Raw genomic sequence first — 23,400 nt, 5'->3', positions numbered from 1 at the left:
GGAGCTGGGGGTCATCGAAGAGTCATTTAGCTCCTGGTCCAGTCCCATCGTCATCGTACCGAAGCCGGACGGGTCCCTACGCTTCTGCAATGACTTCAGGAAATTGAACGAGGTGTCGCTCTATGACAGTTATCCCATGCCGAGGTCCGACGAACTGATCGAGAGGCTCAGACCGGCCCGGTTCGTCTCGACCCTGGACCTCACGAAAGGGTACTGGCAAGTGAGGCTAACGGACCGGGCCAAGGCGAAGACCGCCTTTTCCACCCCGGACGGCCTATTCCAGTACACGGTTCTCCCCTTCGGCGTACACGGCGCGCCAGCCACCTTCCAGCGGCTTATGGACTGCCTACTGCGCCCCCATCAGAACTATAGCTCCGCCTACTTAGACGACATTATAATCTACAGTGGGACCTGGCATGAACACCTGGCACATCTGGAGGCTATCCTCGGTGCCCTCCGAAGAGCGGGGCTCACCGCCAACGCCAAAAAGTGCCAACTCGGCATGTCCGAGACGGACTATCTGGGCCACACAATCGGACGGGGTTGTGTGAAACCCCAGCAAAAGAAGGTAGAAAGAATCCGCAACTGGCCACGCCCCGCCACAAAAAAACAGGTAAAATCATTCCTGGGACTCATATCATATTATCAAAAGTGTATTGATAATTTCGCTAATTTTGTAGCCCCGCTGTACGAGCTGACACGACAGAGCCTCCCAAACCATGTGAGATGGACGGCGGAGGCCGAGGAGGCTTTCCAACGGCTCAAGGACGCACTATGTTCCGAACCCGTACTAAGAGCCCCAGACTTCACGAGACCGTTCGTCCTACACACCGATGCCTCGGGGACCGGTCCGGGAGCCGTGCTGGCCCAAGTGACGAACGGCGAGGAGCACCCGATCACGTTTAGCAGCAGAAAACTACTCAAACATGAGAAGAATTACGCAACAGTGGAGAAATAATGCCTGGTTATTAAGTGGGCCGTCCACTTACGCTACTATCTCTGGGGCCGGCCATTCACCCTCATCACCGACCATACCCCCCTACGCTGGATGTCCACCAGCAAAGACAGGAATGCACGTGTCACTCGCTGGTTCCTAGAACTACAGGTTCAAAGTCGAGCACAAACCAGGGAGGAGCATCCCGCATGCTGACGCCCTGTCTAGACAATAGGAGGACGTCACACAGGCGAGCCAGACGGGCAAAAAGCTAAGGGTTGGGATATGTTGTGTCTCGATGGTAATACCGCGCCCAGCAGGTAAGAGCGCCCCCGGAGCATGGCCGAGGCAGAGAGATAACAGGAGCCTACCCCACCCACTAGGTGTGATCATGGAAGGAAGATACATACCTCGTTACCTACTTGATCAGCTGGAATGCGCCGCACCTGCCTTCACCTGCTAGAAGGGATCCACCTCAGTATAAAACTCTCTCTCTCTGCCTCAGTGGTGATCCGACCTGGGCGGTAGGTCGACACCACTATTTCACGTTACATTATATGCAACATTGTCTCCTCTTACCCTCCAGGCAATCACCGGGCATGCACAGAACGGCTCGTTACAGCGAGCGCATAAACCTGAAAAAGGAACGATTGATTAAGGACATGGAAAAGGAGGGCAACCTACCGGAGTACAGACGTATGGAACAGGAGTAGCGATACTGCCCTAGTACACAGCCAACCGGCTGGACATTGGAAACCCCCAGGCTGAGTAGAAATACTTACGTTCATATCCTCGACTCTTATAGAATAAGGGAAACCGACTCCCGAGAGGGGAGGGAGAGAAACCTTATAGTAGACCTGTACTCACCTGTCGATATCTCTACAGCTAAAAACCACCTACCTGAGTAAATATACCTACCGTTGAAGTCCCGCGATGAGGTCCAAAGACGAAGACGACTCAACTGCTCCACCTGCTGGAAGGAAAAACACATGAACTGTATGATGATACCTGAAAAGGAAGAGGAGAAATAGTATTATTTGTGACAAAGAAAGCTGTGAATAAACCTTTATAATTTTGCATTCTATCCTGTCTAAAGGGTCATGTGTACCAGTCGCCACAAGATGGTCAACAACTGAAACCAACTATATAAAGAGCATGAAGCTTGCACTTAATTAAAACTGTCCCATAAATGTGAAATAACAGAAAACATGGTCAGTGTGGTTCATCAAATATTCTTCATATACCATGACATTGTTGAGGGGCTCTAGCCCCTCCTATATACAGGTTAAAAACGCCATTGACAATGGAGTCTAATGTTTGTTTTGTCACTAACACAAACATTAAATGCCATTAACAATGAACAGAGTTTAATGTTTGTTTTGTCACTAACACAAACATTAAATGCCATTAACAATGAACAGAGTTTAATGTTTGTTTTGTCACTAACACAAACATTAAATGCCATTAACAATGAACAGAGTTTAATGTTTGTTTTGTCACTAACACAAACAATAAATGCCATTAACAATGAACAACAATGAATGAAGTTGAATGAATGTTTGTTTTGTCTGTCACTGAGGAATTCGGCATATGCCATTATGTTCTGATATCGCGATGATGTAAGACGATAAGGGTTGGTAAAGCGCCCCTCACTTCACACGGGTGTGATCTTTCATAATTTTTCATAATTTCAATATATATATTTTAAATATAATATTAAACAGAATAGACTTTAAAGGCAGGGTATTATTTTCTTTGGTTATAATAAGTACTAACTAAGTAGGTCTATTCTACTCTTTATTTACTCTTTGTTTATTTATTAAACAGAAAATACAAAGAAATGTTGTATTGAATTCATGGTTCTATGTCTTGGTGTCACCTCGACCCATGATGGACTTCTTAGTGTTTCTCTCAGGTTTCAAAATAATTATATAAGACTTTGGTCCAAACAGTGACACCAAAATTCCAAAGCTAGATGCTAAAATAGCAAAAACCTCCACTACATCTGCATATTTGCCTGGAGAGCTTATATATGCTGGGATGAAGGCTATCCACACGGCACAGAAGATCAACATGCTGAAGGTGATTAACTTGGCTTCATTGAAGTTGTCTGGAAGATTTCTTGCCATGAATGCTAGGAGGAAGCTGAGGAGTGCCAGTAAACCAATATAACCTAATAGCACTGCAAATCCAACTGTTGATCCCACCACACACTCATAGACTATCGTATCACTGTGATAGTGTGTGTTTTTATGAGGAGCTGGTGAGGCAGACACAAGCCAGGCTATGCAGATTGCTGCCTGGATGGAAGTAAGAGCCAGAACTGTTCCTCTCTGCTGTATAGCACCAAACCACTTCATAATGTCTGTACCCCCAGGCTTGGAGGCCTTGAATACAGCCAAAACCACCATAGTCTTTACCAGGATACACGAGACACACAGCACAAAGCTGATCCCAAATGCTGCATGCCTCAGCTGACAAGTCCAGAGCGTGGGACGGCCAATGAACAGAAGTGAGCACAAAAAACAAAGTATGAGTGAAAACAAGAGAAGGAAGCTAAGTTCAGAGTTGTTGGCGCGCACCATGGGTGTGCTTCGATGATAGATGAAGATTCCCAGTACAATGGCACAGATAAGTGTGCCCAGCAATGAGATGATTGTCAAGGAGATACCAAGAGCCTCATGGTAGGAGAGGAACTCCAGGCTTTTAGGAACACAGTGGTCACGCTGGGGACTGGGCCAGAAGTCCTGTGGACAACTGGTACACTCTGTAGAGTCTAACAAAGATGACAAGGTTAAAGGGACATACAAGTACAGTATTGTCCTAAAGATACTGTACATTACTACATGGTGTAAACCAACCAGTCTCATTGCTGATTTCTCCCTCAGAACAAGCAATGCAGTCAAAGCAGCAGATAGGTTCCCCTTTAATTCTGGCCACACGGGTTCCGGGGGAACAGCTCTCACTGCACACTGACCGAGGTGGCTACAGAGGAAATTATGAATGATATATTTTTGTACAAACTGAATCACATTCACACCAGCTCAGCATTAGCTATAGAAAGCGGAAGTTACCTTTTTAGATTCAAAGTTCCAGAAGATTCTGTCTTCATCCAGGATGAGTTCTTCACCTGCAGAGGCTAACTTCTTGACCACACCTACATTGTGAACTTTTGTGCTTCCATCAGGGAGCCACACCCAGTTCATGACATCATAGATTGGTAAAGCATCACCATTCTCATCAAACGATACGTGATCACCAAATGGTGTAGAGAAGTTGATCCTTTCCAGGTAATATACAAGCTAGACATGGTGATGAGCAGAATTATGAAGATCAAGTGACTATAAAAGTGTGTTTTGAGCAGCTGCTCAAAATATTACTTGCACAATGTACATAGACAAGGGAAATAGATTTTGATGTACAATTTGTACTTGAAATTATTCAGACACCACTGCATATCAGGTTTATGGGTAATAATCACAACTGTCCACTGTGTGAGATAAACAACTAAAACTAACAATTTAATAACTACTGCAGGCTCATAATTATTCCGCCCCATCATGACAAGTGTCTTTAGTAATCTTTTGTGTACACCCTTTGGCCTTTTGCTGTTATGAACTGATCCAAATTTTATATATAGTCAGATTGGCCCAGACGCCAGCCAAACCTAAATCATTATTAGTCTAAATTTGAACCCATGCAACTAGAAACATATGTAACCTGTGAAATGAGTGACATTACACCTGCCATGGCTGTATTGTCCGCAAACCGGCACAGCTGTGCCCAATAAAAGGCCCTTTTCCTGGCACACAATGCAACATGTCATGGATGGCATGGGCCAGAGCATACACAGCCTTGTACACATTGTACTCTGGCCTGAGGTCAGATACATCCAAAAGTGCAGTTTCTGCTGTTGCTAGGTCCTCTTGTCCTGTACACACCCTTCCACCAGCATCCACCCACTCTGACGGAAGGGGGGGGAAATTACACTGAAATGTGCTCTCCCAAAACCGCCTCACCTGAAGAAACACAGTGAAAACTTAAAGCATACATTCTCTAAAGCACAAAGCTTGTGAATGAACACACAATTGCAACTTAACCCATTTAGGACTGAGGCAGATTCTAAAAAGGCCTTCTAAATCCTGAGCTACGTTTTCATCAAATATTAATTCAAAATGACAACAGATATATATGTTGCTATATAGTATAGTATATAGTAGATACTGTACATAGCAACAACTAACCCAAAGGGGTTTCCCGTCCTGAAAGGTATAGTTACAAAAGGGGATCCCGTACATAATGGGTTTAAAAAACTGAAACAAAAGACTCACTATGTTATTTTCATGGCTGTTGTCAGGGTCAGTGTCAGGATGTATTTTTAACAAGAAGTCCTTTAGACCTGGTATCTCTCCACGACGGATGGCAATGCCCAGGGTGCCTCCCAGGTACGGCATGAAGTCTAGAGTCAGGAGCTTAGGATATGTTGTCCAGGCCTCACTGGCCATCCATTGCAGACCTGTCACATTCTGCTTTACCACCTATACGGTATATAAATCAATGCTATTGAACACCCTTCATGTCTGTGTGTTGATTCACAAAATATTGAACAAATTAAAATGAGAAGTATTAAAAAGTGCCTCTGACAAAACCAGCTAAGTCCATTGGACCCTCAAACACTCTGTCTGTCTGTCTGTCTGTCTGTCTGTCTGTCTGTCTGTCTGTCTGTCTGTCTGTCTGTCTGTCTGTCTGTCTGTCTGTCTGTCTGTCTCCACCACCACCACCTCTCCCCATCTCACGTAAGTATCTGACAATATACAGTATACATTCACAGTACCAACTTTGATGAGGCAGTATTGCTTTGTTTAAAAAATATAATGTTTTCTTACAATTTACAATTTAGGCATTTAGCAGACGCTCTTAATCCAGGACGACTTACATTAGGCAAGAACAAAAGTATGGGAATACATCACATATATAAAATGCACTTATCAAGAAACATGCGTAAGCTACGAACGTAATTAGAACATATCTATATAATGACACTATACATATTAACTATACATAAGTTCTTGAAAAATTATATACATAATACTATACATATTTAGGCTATATATATTCTTCTTCTTCTTCTTCTTCTTCTTCTTATTATTATTATTTTAATTTATTTAGAAAGTGGTTAAATTGCTTTCCCACAACCTCCTCCATGAGATGAACCATATTGCTCCCATGTTCAAATGCAATGACCACACGAGCTGTGGATGTCTTCATCACAGTGACAATCCTCTGAAGTTCAGCTGGGTCGTGGTCCCAGGGCAGAACCTCCACGTACGCCAGACAACCAAAACCAGACTGGGCCAGGTCAGACTGGAATGACTGGGCAGCATTTCGGCCATAGGCATCATTAGTAAATAGCAGTCCTGCCCAGGTCCACCCAAACCGCTTTATAATTTGGAGCATAGCTTGGACCTGATGGATGAAGAATGGTGGGATAAGACCTGCTTAGTTTGATTATGCACATACTGTAGTGTAAAATCAGTGAATCTCCTGCGTATAACCCACATTAATTTTCTTTTGATGCTGACCCTAAACCTAACCCTTCAGCTCCAGCAGTATTATACACAAAGAAATGAGAGGCGATATGCAATATCAATAAAGGGAAGTGATGTGTACTACTTGATACCAACAGATGTTTTGTCTGTAGAAGTTCACCTGGAAGGCATCACTTGGGATTGTTCTAAAGAAAGATGGGAACTTATTCCGGTCACTCAGACAGGAGCACGTGGAATAGTAACTTACCTGAAAAATACACAAAAGATATATTCTGTAATATACCTATACGGTACTATAATTCTTTATTACACGGCTTGGTTGAATGCTTGATTCTGATTGGTCAATCACCAAATTCATCGGTCTGTTATTTCTGGATAATGAATGCTCCGCTCTATAACACACCGATGCCAAAACAAACCGTCGGAGCACCTGCTGTGTTCCGCTGATTTACTGCTCCAACATGACAGCCATGATGTAAACACACACACAGTGTCCTTTACAGCAAAAAGGTTTTTGAAAACATTTCAGCGAGAAATAGACGGTGCAGTAGGCTACCCGAAAATGGATTCTATTTGATCAAATCACTTCCTTGTTTTCCGACTGTGCTGCAGCTGGGCAGACGCCGGCCAGCGCGACACTTATGGGAATACTTTCATTACCGTAAGCAAGGAAATATGAGTCGTTTTGTTGTGTTTTGGGTCAATTTATTAATTTATGTATTAAGTAGCCGTGTAATAAGCGGGATAATGTATGGCTGAGTGGTCATTGTTTATAGATAAATCACCTTCAGGCTGATTAACCACTGATGCGACAGCGGAGGTGGTTAATCAGCCTGAAGGTGATTTATCTACAAACAATAACCACTCAGCCATACATCATAGGTGGGCAACTTTGAAGATGGAGAGGGCCACTATATTTATACAGTCACTCCAGAGGGTCACATTGCATATTACGGTCGTAGCAAAAACAGCCAATCTACAAGCTCAAAACGCGTTTTTTGAGCTTGTAGATCAACTATTTTAGCTATAGTTTAATTTAAATCCTGATTTTTTTTTTGCTATTTTGGAATTGAAATCCTGAAAGATATTTTAGACTAAAGTAATTAAAGCCAGTCATGTTTGCATGATTGGAATTATAACAGAAATTAAATAATATACTTTATCAGTATTCCAATATTAGGGCCACATTAAGTGAAGATGGGGGGCGCATATAACGCAATAACATAATATTAATAATAATAAATACGATTTATATAGCGCTTCAAGGTATCCAAAGTCGCTTTACAGAACAGAAGTAAAAACAAATGTATTAGAAAACTAGTTAAAAGGTTAAAAGGTTACATTGTATAACAATATACAATGTGGCAATCTACTGCCCCCCATGCTCCATTCAAAGTCTGCCAGCTCCACTTACATGCTCTGTAAGTAAATATTGTTTTCTTTATCATGCTGTAGAAACTAGAAAGACTACACTGTTTATCATTATATTAGATTTGTAAATAAACTAAAATAGCCAAAAATAATAGCCAATTAAAATGGTGATGGTGAAAGAAGAAAACTTACCAAGGACACTCTGTACAAACCTAATACACTAGAGATGGCAATTGAATGTGTTGAGGGATCGTCACCCACTATTCCAAGCACTGGAGGGGAGCCAACACAGCTCTCATTCAGTTGAAATTGTTCTTCTCTCCCACTGACCAATGACAAAGCTGAACGGAATGATACTCCAAGTGTGAGACAGTGATCATAGAGACTGTATCCCAGAGTCACGTTGGGTATCAGGCTGGGGTTTCTGTTGATCTCAGTAATGGCAAAAGCCATGGTCTGGGCCATTCTGAACCCGGGAATGTTTAATCTAACAGACAAAGTTCCACAGTAACCTTGACAATTTATCTTTGTAGAACTACATCAAATAATCCTATGATGCTATAGGCCTATATTAAAACAATGTTCTCTTGCTTGCTTTTTTATGTGTGATACTCACCCATAGCAAATGAGATCCTGTTGCTTGGAGGTGAAAGACAGCTCAGGGAAGGCAGAGGAGAAATGGATGTAAAACAAGCCACCCAGAATAAAGTCCCCAGCCTTGTAAATTCTGTTGAATTTAAACTGTGCCTGTAACTCACAAGAAGAGGAAGGTGAGGAAGACAAAGGAGAGAATGAAGAGAACAACATCAAGCACAAGTACACATATGGAATCAGTTGTATAACTACAGAAGCGTTCATGACTACACCTCCTCTCCTCCTCTGCACACTTTGTCCTGTTGCTAATTTTTATACACAGTGTTAGGCCATCCCCTGAGCCAACGTATGCCATAACATCATCGATCACACCTTCAACACACATCAACACCCTAGCAAGGCAGAGGCCGAAGAAGAGGCAGGGCTTAACATACGTCAACAATGCTTTCATATCAAAGTCCTGTTATGTCAAATCAAATCAAATCAAATCAGATCAAATTAATTTATATAGCACATTTAAAAACAACTCTCATTGTACCAAAGTGCTTCAACATATGAAAATGAGCAATACAGTACAATACAATACAGTAAAATACAATGCAGAAATATATATAATATAAGACAGTCAATGAAACAACAGGCAAATTAAGAAAAATAATATAAAATATAAAAGTGCAGGATCATGAGGGGGATTCAAAGGCTTGTGAATATAAAAAGGTTTTAAGTCGTGATTTAAAAGACTCAACGGAGGGAGCAGTCCTAACAGCAAGGGGAATGATGTTCGAAAGTGTAGGGGCTGCGACAGCCGCGGTCGCCCCTGAGCCTCTTTTTTGGTTTTTGGAATGTGTAAGAGACTGCATTCTTCCGGTCCTGATGGAGGGGGGATAGGATAGGAGGTCAGTGATGTAGGAGGGGGCCAGCCCGTTTAGACAAAAATGAGGGTTTTGATGAAGCAATAGGAGGCTCTCTCTTACCGGGTATTTTATAATGGCTGAGAGGCGTAGTGAGACACGACGCAAAGCGGGAGTCTCCGACCCGCACGGCCTGGGTTTGTAAGGCAATCAAGTGGGGGAGCACTTGATTGCCTTACAAACCCCATCTCAGCTACAGAGCTGCGGAATCAATGTAACGCAGCTGGGAATGATATGAAGTTATTAGTAGGGGAGCCTATCAATCAGATTCTGATGCCTGTGATTTTGGAATGTTATTTTTTGGAGACAGGTATATCTTGATTCTTGGGGTTACCAGAATGCCAAAAAAACATGTCTAAAAATGTTTCTGTTGGGTTTAGCATGTTTAATTAGCATAATTAGCTAATCAATTGTCAAAAACGGAAATGGCAATAACTTTGCTTCTAGGTAACTTATAAAGGTGATCTAAGAGTCTGAGTCCATGTCCATGTTTGTGATGTCCAGAAATTCATCTGTTACCATTGTGAAGTCATACAACCTTTCCTAATTAGCATAATTGCCATAAATTATGCAAAAACGAGGTGAACATCAGCAAATTGCTGCATGTTTTTTCTTTTGTCCGGAATGTCAGAACAGGTCAGCTCCATACTGTATATGGAAATCTAAGGGTTTGAGGTACAGTTGCTTGCCAATATTGATGACATCAGCGATCTCTAATTCTCCATCCCTGATGTCACGTGATGTCATGAGGCATGACCAACCAAACAACTGACTGACGAGAAATACATAATTTCATAGCCTAGTAAAGGCCACCTGCAGTCGCAATTAAGAACAATATGGGAAATGGTAGGCCTGGGCCGTGGCTCAGCGGTCCATGCACCTTGGCTGGTAATCCAGTCTGGCAGTGTGGCGCGGGTTCGAGTCCTGATCCCGACGGCCCTTACTGCATGTCTTCCCCCCATCTCTCTCCCCTATTTCCTGTCAGCCTACTGTCTGTCCCTCCATACATAAAAAATAAATAAATAAATAAAATGAAGGCGAATATGGGAAATGGTCACAGAATTATCAGATTGTTTATTCTAATATTTACAGAAAGTTTTGAAAATTGAAGGGTCTCCATCTTCGTCATCGTCATCGTCAATCCCCAACAGATGTGCCTTGCTTACATTACCACACACCTCTAATCGTCTGCACCACACATGGTGCAACATTTGAACTGCATGCACATCTCAGAGCAGTTCAAATTTTGAGATCGATAAGAACAATGTGATATGCACTGGGATTTCTTGCAGACACATTTGATCAGTTGGGTAATGGTGGCTGGGGCGTGGGTATCCCACCAGTTGATCTCCCTCAGCCTCCCATCCATATTCAGTTGCTGGTGGCATCTGTGGGTTAGGTACGTGCTGCGTCAGAACTGAGCCTTTTTGTAGCTCATAGAGTATATAGCAACTGCAGATACCACCTCCACAGGACACCTGTTTAGACCTGGCCAACAGGTTAAATTCCCTTGCCAGCAAAATGGCCTGTCTGGTCAGCTGCAGAGACGGCATGGAACCCTGGTAAGGCTGAAGTCCTCGTTTTACCCAGTGCCTGCACTACTGGCTCCAGCGATGATACGTTTTTTGTTCCACACACCGGTGATGAAATAGGTGTCCTTGCACAGCTGATGGTACCGTCGTATTGTAAGAACAAAGACATCAGTGTCAGGGGACTCACTGTAGAGCTGTGTTGCCCCTCTTCGGACAGCATCCAGGCTGTGCAGGATTATCCTTGTATCAGCCTCTTCCTGTACACTGTGGAGATGTTTTACATCGATAGAGTTTGAGTGGACAGCCTGCCTTGACGTGATTATTAAAACATTGGGTTTCACCTGGAAGTGTTGGAGGGCTTTCTTAGCAAGATAAGACAGTCAGCTCATCTTTGGTGCTGATACCAGAAAGAACTGTTTTTCTGACACCTCCCCTATCGGTGTGTTGTCTTCCACATGATAAGTGGTATGGGCTTGCCACCCTGGCGTCGGTCAAATACTACATGGATCTCACTATGTTCTTTGGTCTTCCTGTCCAGTGTGGCTATGAAGTGGTCAGCTTACTGGGAACAAGTCTTGATCCATGGTGGCTTTCCCATTGCCTGTACCAATGCCATTCCATCTATGACAGTTACACTCTTAGCTGGAAGGGGGCAACTGTCAAAAAAGATTGAAGCATTTGTTTGCCAGCTGTACGAGCCCGGTACAAATCCTGTGGATGTTGGTGAGCTCAGGTGGAGGTTATTCACAAATAAACAATTAGAAGCCGAGAAGCTGCCACCTACACAAGCAGCATTAAATCAAGCCATTACCCATGCATATTATCAGGCAATGGTATGGGATCAGGACCACGTACCTAACCCACAGATGCCACCAGCAACTGAACATGGATGGGAGGCTGAGGGAGATCAATTGGTGCCAGTCACAACATGGGATACCCACGCCCCAGCCACCATTACCCAACTGATCAAATGTGTCTGCAAGAAATCCCAGTGCATATCACATTGTACTTGTCGATCTCAAAATTTGAACTGCTCTGAGATGTGCATGTGTGGGGCAGATGATTAGAGGTGTGTGGTAATGTAAACAAGGCACATCTGTTGGGGATTGACGATGACGACGACACAGATGGAGACCCTTCAATTAAATGTGTTTTCAAAACTTTCTGTAAATATTAGAATAAACAATGTGATAATTCTGTAGTTTTGCAGTTTAGTTTAGTTTATTTGATCATCCTTCAGTTTCAAATACAATATTTAAAGGCAATGAATGGAAGCTGTTACAAAAACAAAACAAAACATGAAGATGATCAAAAGGAATAGGCTATCCTACCTGCCTATCCTACTTACAGCAGAACATGATTCGTAATACTCATTACATTAACGATAACAAAACAAAAGTCAGATACGAGAATTCCACCCTACACCAAACCCACCCCCGTGTCACCGTTGTTATTATCCTCATTTACATTACCCTCATTACAAATGATCATTATCATTTATGTTGTTGCTGAGTAATGTCATTTTTGTTCACATTTTTAATGTTAACATAATTACAATAATATAAATTAATTAATTATTAATAATGACAGCGCTAATGACTATCAATACTACCATCACTATCAATACCTGTACAAAATGTATCAGTTGATCATACAATAACGTCATCATCCACAATATACGTAATTTCACTATGGTATGCTGTATTTGGCCAAAAGGATTCGCTTGAGCAATTGTTTAAATTTTGAAAAGTTACTACTGTGTCTGACTTCCTCTGGTAGGCCATTCCAGATCTTAACCCCTCGGACAGAGATAAACATACTCTTCCGAGTGGTCTTGGCACTGGGTTGTTGGAAATGTAAGTCTCCTCTCAACTCATACCCCCCTTCCTTATCCTTGAAATACGACAAGATAGTCTTGGGAATTAGTCAATTTTTTACTTTATAAATGATAAGAGCTGTTTTAAGTTCAACTAAATCAATAAACTTCAATGTATTTGACCTTAAAAACAGTTTGTTAGTATGATCATAATACCCTACCTTATGCACTATTCCAATGGCTCTCTTTTGTATTATGACAAGTGGCTGGAGGTTTCCTTTGTAAGTATTTCCCCAGACCTAATAAGATAGATATGGTAATATCAGCGTATTGTATAATGTGAGCAGTGACTTATAATTTAATAAATACCTTGTTTTGCCTAGAACACCAACACTTCTTGCTATTTTGGACCGGATATAATTTATATGGGGTTTCCAGGTGAATTTGTGGTCAATTATTACACTCCTAAAAAGGTGTGACCAAGCTGTGACCATTTCTCATATTGTTCTTCATTATATATATATATATATATATATATATATATATATATATAAAGCTAATAAGGAAAGGTTGCATATCCTAGTTATGGAAAGAGAATATTTTCTAGACATGCAAACAAACTTACACTGTCTGTAAGATCACATTTATTAATTAACTTAAAGCAACGAAATATAGCTATTTCTGGTTTTGGTGTGATTATTACATAATTATGCTAATTAGGAAAGGTTGTAGGACTTCACAATGGTAACAGATGAATTTCTGGACATCACAAACATGGACTTAGACTCTTAGATCACCTTTATAAGTTACTTAGAAGCAAAGTTATTGCCATTTCCTGGGCAATTAATTAGCTAATTATGCTAATTAAACATGCTAAACCTGACATAAAAAAATGGAGACATGTTTTTTTGGCATTCTGGTAACCCCAAGAATCAAGATATACCTGTCTCCAAAAATTAACATTCCAAAATCACGGAAAGTGATAGGCTCCCCTACTATATTGAAGGTGTGGATTATCGTGAGATTTACTACATGGTCTAATCAGAAACCAGTATACACTCAACACAATGGCTCCTCAAGGGCTGAATGAGGAATTTGATGTCAAACCATTTCTGGGATAATTATTTATTTTTCTTTTTCATTCTTTTAACTTTGTGTACACTGTTGTTCTTGCCATTTTTGTTGTCCTTATGCTGTGTCCTCATTATTTTGTACTGTAATTGCAGTACCTTACTATTTTGTTTCTATTGTGTTTCAGATGCGGTGGGTGTGCCTGATTTCCCTCATTGCAATAGAGCTTGTTCCTTGTTGACCTGCCCATATGCTGTTGTATATAATACGCCTACTTGATGTTTTGTACTCATACCTGACGAAGACCCGTAAGGGTCGAAACGTTGTACTAAATAAAAAAATCCTGGGAGCAGAGACACAGTGTGCGGACAACCCTTCCTTTTCTAATCAGAAACCAGCCAATCAGAATCAAGTATTGGGACTAACTGCTGTAGCCAGTGCAGAGAGGACAGGTCTCCTCCTCCTGGTGCCGTCAGGGGTCTGGCCGCCGCATTCTGCACCAGTTGGAGACGGGACAAGGATGACTGGCTAATCCCAGTGTAGAGGGCATTGCAATAATGTAACCGGGATGATTTTATACGTGAGGTGGGGGGCTCAGAGTGCGTCCACTAAGGAAAGTAGGCTTTCTAATAACACAAGCCGCCTTTGTATTGGTTAGTAGGTAAAACGTTCTTTATATTTCCGCAACAGAGGAGAGGCTGGTCTGCATTTCATGCGAAGAAGCATGAAATGCCATAGCATTAATGCAATGGCAGCAAAGTGCATTAGGGCTATGGACCAGAGCTAGATGGTTGTCACAGTGTGTTGTCTGCCCTGCTGTATAACTGTTTACTGTTTTTGAGTGTTGCTCAAAAAAGCCTATGCCTTGCCCTTGGTGTCTGTGAGTTTGAGACCTCTGTGACAGAATAAACCCCTACTCAGGAGGAATTATGCAGTGTCAATCAATCAATCAATCAATCAATCAATCAATCAATCAGATACACATGACTTCAAAGATTAATAAACATATTTGATCCAGACAGTTGATCAACTGTCCTCTGTTCTCTATCGTATCGAGACTATCTCTCCACCCAACATATTTCATATGTATGGGGAATGACCCCACCTCACTCGTGACGTGGATATCTCTTTAAGACACACCAGTTGTACTGGCACGCACGGGTATATAAGGCCCAGGTGTGCGTGATTACACTGATTGTTTGATCTCCACCGAGCAGTCCAAGACGTGGTCTCCTCGACAGAAGTGCAGAGCAAGTTATCAACAGTAACTGCATTTTTTAGACATTTTGAAAAGCAACTACTCACGAGTTCTGGCAGCCGGATTAAATGTACTGCAGGATGCAGGTAAGAGAGCTGGCGTGGTTCGCCCCTCTCGGGATTGCTGTCACACAGCTCGTTTGTAGGTATGTAGAACAAACAAATGAAGGAATCGACGGCCATATAACACACTTTACAGGGGTATTGCTGGCGGGGCGCCAGTTTACGCTCCTGTGGTGTAGCCTGTCTGTCGACCTGTGTACAGGGACACAGACAGGACCAGTGGCCCGGTAACCCTTAAAGGCAGCGGAATAATAGCACTATACGGTTGTATCACTGGCGTGGCGTCAGTTAACGCATCCGTGCTGCATATTCCGTGGGCTGGAGTGGACCTGCGATTGGCGCAGCGAAACAACAGCCCTGCCAGGCTTAGCATTTAACACAGCACTCTATACACTGTATAGTATACATAGGCGTATTGTCGCTGGGGCTACTTCCGCGTCTGTAGGGCTGTGTTTTTTGCTTCGCCTCGTGAGAGAGAGCTCCCTGGGTTGTATTGCGGCAAAAAACGTTCACGCACTCCGGTGTAGACTGCGTGGTAGAACCCGTGCGGACGGGGGAAGCCACGTAGCAAGCTTACCCTCCGAATTGAGCAAAAGAAAAAAGTCCACACTAACAGTGTGGATGACTGACACGCAGGGAATCCCGTGTGACGTCACGGAGCAAGCTATCAGCGCTGACGGGCGTCAGCTCACACGACGGTGGTGGTTCTGTCATAGACAGGACGAGCTGAATGCCAACTAACGCATGCAGCGGAGTGCGCCGCGGCTGTCTCGCTGACACAGCGGGGCAGCCGCATACATTAATTCCACAACAAACAAAGTCTGGTCTCCAGTGCTGTGCAGGGAATCCCGTGGGTGACATCCCCGTGACATCACGGTGATATATCGTAGGGTAATTGTTGCCTGGAAAGTGGACTCATAAATCCCCGTTCTAAGCATGGGCCAAACAGTGGAAATCTGCATACGTATATGCACTATATAATGCAAAAAGTTTGGAGCAGAGTGTTGTCTCCAACTCAAACACTCTGTGCCTCAGCGCAGCTGTGGAGTTCAGGTGCGACCTCCTCCAGAGAAAGAGATAGAGAGAGATTATAGAAGCTCTGCTGGCTGTTTATTTATTTGGTTATTCGGAAAGATCCCCATTAGCTGATGCCATGGCAGTCATCTAGTCTTTTGGGATCCACACGAAACATGTTACAAATTGCAACAAAACAAAATAAAAACAAAACAACAACACATGAATATCAATATGTGACTGAGAGACAGCAGTGTAAACTGTGACCCTCACTTCTCAAGCACATTACTATACTCCCCGTTTTTGAGCATGTCCAAACAGTGTATTTATTTAATATAATATATTAAAATAATAGTGTATATAGGTATTAAATGAAATGGAAACAGCAGGGGTTTCTCTTGGGCTGCGTGGGGCACATATGCCCACAGAGGTTGGCCATGACCAGTGGGTGACCTGTGGGGCCCCGGTCATGCCATAGCAGCTCACGAAGATCCCGCCTCCTGTATGAATTCTTCATCTTGCCAGTTGAGGCTAGGAGGCAATGGGTGCCTGTTGTTTGAGGCAAAAAGTTAGCTGGATGAGCCAAGCTCAGGCTATGGCTCCACCTCTTTTCCTGCCCGGTCTGGTGTAGACAGGTCTGTACAGATGGATTTTTGGAAGTTTACTGTGAGGACTACTTACGAGTATTGGACCCTATTCATCCACTGCACTTTGCAATTCAGAGAGCTGGCGCTGAGTCGTCCCTCTCGGGGTTCGATCGTGGCTCGTTCGTAGTTAAAACTACCAAATCCCTTGGGATCAGAGCAGACAGTCCATTCAAACACCACACGAGTGTATGGCTGCCGTGGCAGCCAGCTTCCGCGTTCAGGTTTAGTAGCGCACTATACGGCGTCTGGCTGACTGTGTCAGACGACGCGACCGTGGTGTAGTTCCGTCCGACACAGACAGGACGTGCTGAGTCTGCCAGGAGCAAGCCCTGAAATCACAGCCCTTTGCACACTACTGTATATACGGCGTATCGCTGACTGTGTCAGCTCACGCGTCCGTGATGTAGTTTCACCAATTTCGGTAACTCAGCGGAGTGTGCCGCGGCTGTCGGGTGGAGTACACTGTACGGTGTTTCACGGCAAGGCCGTTCACGCACCTATAGGTGTAAACTTGCATGGTATAATCCGGTTACCGGTTCGAAACCACAAAGTAAGCTCCTTCTCATCCCGAGAATGCACTATGGCTATCTAGGCGCAGCCAGTCAACACAGGCCTATCTTGTCACTGCTTCAGCACCGGCTTATATGAGGCGCTTATGTGACCATAAGGGCCCGGACCTTTAGGAGCTGCAGCTACTGGCTTCCAGGCTCCCCAGGCAGCAGCAGCGGGCAATGCTATTGATGCCCTTTGATGAGGCGCCATCTGTGGCGGCCCCAATCCAAACACAGAGATCGCATTTGTTAGCCAATGAATGTCACGTTGGGTCTGTCCTGCTCACAACACTAGTCAAGGAAGCAGCCTTACCTGCTATCGAGTTGCTCTGCTTCTCCTCCGTTCTTCACATGTAAATCCAGGCCAATGTTTTATAATCATTCAGACAGCGGTCACGTTTAGTGCGCAGTCTTGTCTTGACTGCGTAGTAGTAGGCCTACTAGTCATGTGGACGTAATATGGATTAAAAGTATACACTAGTCTGCGACTAGTTTGTCCAGAGGTAAACTAGGAGGAGAGTGGCGACACGCTTTGATCTCCAGTTCCAACATCGTTCCTATGGCTGGAACTATCCCGTTGAGATAGAATGAGCACTTCCGCATTCCATTGTTGCCACGGAAGTCGCCACTATTACTAGATTACTCTGAGTATTTCCGCATCGCGTCTGTCAGGCATGTTGCCACGTCTGGTCATTATAAGCGTCTTGGGCTTGTTTTATTTAAGTCACTTGCCGGGTAAACGTCGTTGTTAAACCCACGGTGCATTTGAAGCACCCTCAGTTTAATATGTTGTTAAAATTATTGACGTTGTTTGGACTGTTTTCATAAGGATTCAAGATTGTTTTTGTGGCTTGTTTTCGCGGACCTGGCTGCTTGTCTCTTCCAATATGGCAACACAAGTTCTCTGATCAGAATGAAATGTCCAATGCAGCGTCAGTCAGAAGTAAATGGAGTTGACCAGAGCAACTGAGGGAGTAGAGGTTGCTAGTTTGCATAGGCCCAAACTATTACCAGTTGTCAAAGCGCAGTTCAATATAAGTGGTCCGCAGCTAGAGGATTTTAAAAATGCCCAGAAAAGCACTTTGGCTTGGTTACGTTGGGGTCCTTCTTTTCAATTAATCAGATGCAGAAGTGCTCACGGATGGTTAAAAAATATATATATGCTCATGCTCATAATTGGAGAAACAAGTCTATGGTACGGACGCACGGGATATAGGCCTATGCGGGCGCTAAAGTTCTTATAACGACAGTGGGTGCCCCCCCCCCCCCCCCCTGCCCTGCCCCCAGTGCGGGAGCGCACTCGGCCATTTGTTTGCATTGCACAGTGCGCTCAGTGCGCTATTTCTGAACGCGTCCATTGTGTCAGTGGGTGCTTCAGCCCTCAAGCACCCCCGGACTTAACGCGCTGGGCCGCCTATGCAAGTATGCTTGGAGAAATTGGTGGCATAGGTTACAGCAGAGCCATCTAATAGAAGAGTTACGGTGAGGGGGTAGAAACCGAGCGCTGTTCATGCAGTCTGAAAGGCGGACAAGCAGAGTTTGAATACATTGTTTTCAACGAGGTTCAGCGGCGCAAATAAGAGCTATTTTTAGGCACGTGTGCAACATGACAACTGTTTTTAAAAGTATTATTCAGTGATGACTAAAGTCTCTAATGTGTTTGTCGTATGGTTACTACAAACAATCTAACATATAGGGATTTAAGATCACTAAAGCTGGGCTGTTGCATGGGTCCATGCATTTCTGCCTACTTCGGTCCTTCTACCCATTTGTAGAAGAGCCGCGCCATTCTTACCGTCTTACTCTATGGCTCTGTTTTTCAGGTAAGTGCATATGGCGCGCCAGGGAAGTGTTTAACATTAAAATAAACGTCTTTAAAGACAGGAATTGGCTCATTGCTAACATTTCTGCTATGCTTAGCCCAGAAACAGGTGTGGTGTTTCTCCTATGCTCAGCCCAGGAAAAGAGGTATGGTGTTACCGCGTTGCTAACACTGCTGCTAAATGATGATGATTTTAATTCTATTAGCGTTACGGCTTAGATGATACTACACTATGACTGAAGCTAACTTGCTTTTAACGTCAACTTTAGCTATATCCATGTCATTTTAAAGTGATATTCATTCATAGCCTGACCTCATACTGCTTCTGTTTTCCATTTCCTGAGCGACAGGCCTTTATGGTGATCATACTGATGGGATGAACCTTGGGTGCTGGGAAGGTCCTTCCTGTGGGTTGCCGCATACAGTCTTCATCGCAGCTGCGGCCATTACCGGATAGGCTCACATTGGCGGTATTCGTGGATTTGCTGCTACCGAAACCATGAGGCAGGTCATCAGTTAATCAATCTGCATCTTCACCTAGGCTGCATTTGTTCTCTTAGGTCTCAATTCCATATTCACACACAGTCGCTCAGCCACTTAAGTAATGTTTCGGCCGAAACATCTGTAACATTAGTTGTTGACATGGACGCAGCTCCTTTTACGGTTGGGGGAAGAGTACGAAGGGAGATGGGTTGCAGATAAATGGCTGAATTCAATATTTGCCGGCAGATGTAAGTCTTCTGTGCTATTGGAGCTACCTTATAAGCAGCGGTGGCTTGCTTTTGGTCGGATAAAACCTGGAATGGGAAACGGATCAGTCATAATGAATGAATCTGCAATCACCCATCAATAAGGACGCTCCTCTGTTCCATCTATCAACAGGCTACTCGGTGGTATAACGTGGACCTGTGTTATGGATTATTTCATTCTAAGACCTGTTTTTAATTCCAGGTTTGTCAACGTAGAGATGCTTGTCCTGTTTAATTTCATGTTCTAGCCCAGAGGCCATGCTGATGGGTTCGAAGTAGCCTGGTAACTTTCAATCAAACCATGCTAAACTATTCCTGCCTTCTCTTAAACAGCTGCAAGCTTCAGCCAAATCGGCTTAAAACCTATGACTCTGCAGGGTCCTATTCATCTTTCCAAGTTGCTTTCTGTGTATCCTATTTTGTAGTGCTTTAGTTAACTGTTTTAATCTCAAAGGCATTATAGCTAACGTTCAGCTTTACTCCAGATCATTCAGTGAGTAATCTACTGGCAATCCTATTACTCTTTCAATACTTTTCAACTGGTTCTCAAACTCCAAGGGTTTCAGTCTTACCTTACATAGATCTCATACAATCAGATGTCTCACTTCCTTCTATGGGTTTCTAAGATGTGGTGAATCCTATGCATGATATTTCCACTTCTGACTTTGCTTGGATGCCCACCATAAAATCACTCAAAACAACTAATTTCATTAAGGTATATCTGTGACAGCAACTAACACTGGTCTTTGTCCTTTCTCTTCCATGCCTCGTTTTCTGCCATGCTGTCCATCCGCAAATGTCATGAGCCCCTGTTCATGATGGATTCCGGGAAGCCATATCCGGTCCTTGGTTCTGCAAAAGCTGCATCTTCCGTGTCAAGGCCGTGGGCTGCCTCCTGATCGCTACACGTCACACTCTTCAGGATCGGCGCAGCTACCACAGAAGCACCAAAAGTTCCAAATGCTACACACATGCTACATATATTCATTATTTAGCTCCCTATGCTGCAGGGTATTATAAATACTCTTAAACTGCTTCTGCATGCTTGCTACATGCGCTGTGCCAGGTAGCATAGTTTACTTGCTGCCGCTTTTATGATCATGCCATATGCACTGTGCCAGGCGGCATAGTTACTGCTGCCGCTTTATGATCATGCTTATATGCACTATGCCAGGCGGCATAGTTACTGCTGCCGCTTTATGATCATGCTTATATGCACTATGCCAGGCGGCATAGTTACCGCTGCCGCTTTATGATCATGCTTATATGCACTGTGCCAGGCGGCATAGTTACTGCTGCCGCTTTATGATCATACTATATGCACTGTGCCAGGCGGCATAGTTACTGCTGCCGCTTTATGATCATGCTATATGCACTATGCCAGGCGGCATAGTTACTGCTGCCGCTTTATGATCATGCTTATATGCACTGTGCCAGGCGGCATAGTTTACTGCTGCCGCTTTATGATCATACTATATGCACTGTGCCAGGCGGCATAGTTACTGCTGCCGCTTTATGATCATGCTATATGCACTATGCCAGGCGGCATAGTTACTGCTGCCGCTTTATGATCATGCTTATATGCACTATGCCAGGCGGCATAGTTTACTGCTGCGCTTTATGATCATGCTTATATGCACTATGCCAGGCGGCATAGTTACTGCTGCCGCTTTATGATCATGCTTATATGCACTATGCCAGGCGGCATAGTTTACTGCTGCGCTTTATGATCATGCTTATATGCACTGTGCCAGGCGGCATAGTTTACTGCTGCGCTTTATGATCATGCTTATATGCACTGTGCCAGGCGGCATAGTTTACTGCTGCGCTTTATGATCATGCTTATATGCACTGTGCCAGGCGGCATAGTTTACTGCTGCGCTTTATGATCATGCTTATATGCACTGTGCCAGGCGGCATAGTTTACTGCTGCGCTTTATGATCATGCTTATATGCACTGTGCCAGGCGGCATAGTTTACTGCTGCGCTTTATGATCATGCTTATATGCACTATGCCAGGCGGCATAGTTTACTGCTGCTGCTTTATGATCATGCTTATATGCGCTGCGCTTTCTGCAAGGCTCGCTAACTCGCAGCTCCAGGTGGTAGGCTACTGGGTACTGATTTCAGATATTAATTATAATGATAGAATGTCCCTTTCGTTCCTGGTTGTCTGTGCAGTGGCAACCAGGACACCTGTTGATCCCTGAATTTCAGGGATCAACAGGCGCTCTGTTGAACACATTGACCTAGTCATCACATAATGTTAGCATGACCTATGTCTGATCCAAGCCCACACTTTTTCTGTCTGCGTGGAATGGATATCGGTATGGTCTTCCGGTTTCAGGAAACAACAGGTGCTCTGTTGTACACATGTATAGCTTAAGGTTGGTGTTGAATGATCTGCTTTTTGGGGGATTCGGATGTTTTGTGCTGTGTTTGGGGGATTCAGAGTCCCTATGGTCGGGACTGATGCGCTTGATCTAAGTACCTAAAAAGCAGATCCAATACATCGCCAAACCATAATAAATATACTGTATTGCTCATCTATATTCAATAAATATATATTACATCCTTCTTGAGTTGTCTGACTGAAATGAGCATTTGCGCCTGTCTTAGACATGCGCAGAGCAAGTTCAGTCAGGGAACCTCAGTACCGCCTCAGCATCACGCTCCCATTCACATGATTCACTCAGCCAATCACACACTCACTCCATCTTCATACCGGCTACTTTAACCGGAGGTTTGCATTCCTCCTTCTGCTTGCTTGCTCGCTGCTGCTACCGTATACCTGCGCGCTGCAGTATACAACTTGCTTGCTGCTACTGTATCAGCGTGCCGCTGTATACAAACCTTCTGCGCACCCACCTCCACCCCAGCTACCACCTGTCGTTTTGGATCTACTGTTTAGGTACGGGGGATTCAGAGTCCCTATGGTCGGACTGATGCGCTTGATCTAAGTACCTAAAAAGCAGATCCAATACATCACCAAACCATAATAAATATACTGTATTGCTCATCTATATTCAATAAATATATATTACATCCTTCTTGAGTTGTCTGACTGAACCGGCAGGGTATGGCTAAAATGTGCTCGGCGGGCTAAGCCCATCCCTCAGTTTTTTTTTATTTATTTAACCTTTATTTAACCAGTAAAATCACATTGAGACCAAAGTCTCTTTTACAAGTGCGCACTGGCCAAGAGAAGAGGCAAATAAATGTTACACAGCTCTGCCAGTAACAACAAATACAGGACATGACAAGACAAACATATGACATCCGTAATACCAAAAACCTACTACCAGGGAGACTCAGAGAGAGTCTAAATAGCTAACCACTAAACCAAGTACAGACTAAAAGAGACTAATAAGAACAATACATCAAGAAACTACTAAGCTAATATAAAACTAAGAAAACTGCAAATTGCTACTCATCAAGGCAGGAGCAATGGCTGGAGAGTATGCCAGAGGCAAGCCTCTTAAAAGTCACTAGGGGGATCAAGGAAGCCAATTTTAATCT

The 23,400-nt window shown here is 43.6% G+C and overlaps 1 protein-coding gene across 1 annotated transcript; it reads right to left on the bottom strand.

The window, feature by feature from the left end:
• Positions 1-2,796: 2,796 nt before the first annotated feature.
• LOC306913266 (extracellular calcium-sensing receptor-like) lies at positions 2,797-19,553 on the bottom strand (the record flags this gene model as incomplete). The annotated part of the gene is made up of 10 exons (XM_079489857.1): positions 2,797-3,710; positions 3,796-3,919; positions 4,009-4,236; positions 4,678-4,953; positions 5,266-5,472; positions 6,131-6,400; positions 6,644-6,730; positions 8,047-8,341; positions 14,205-14,272; positions 19,446-19,553. 10 exons carry the CDS (start codon positions 19,551-19,553, stop codon positions 2,797-2,799), a joined length of 2,577 nt encoding a protein of 858 aa, XP_079345983.1.
• Positions 19,554-23,400: the final 3,847 nt, after the last annotated feature.

The sequence above is a fragment of the Electrona antarctica genome (assembly GCF_951216825.1).
Source record: "Electrona antarctica genome assembly, chromosome: 20".
Lineage (NCBI taxonomy): Eukaryota > Metazoa > Chordata > Actinopteri > Myctophiformes > Myctophidae > Electrona > Electrona antarctica.
The sequence above is the reverse complement of the archived record's forward strand: the minus strand, read 5'-3'. Positions and strand labels throughout refer to the sequence as shown.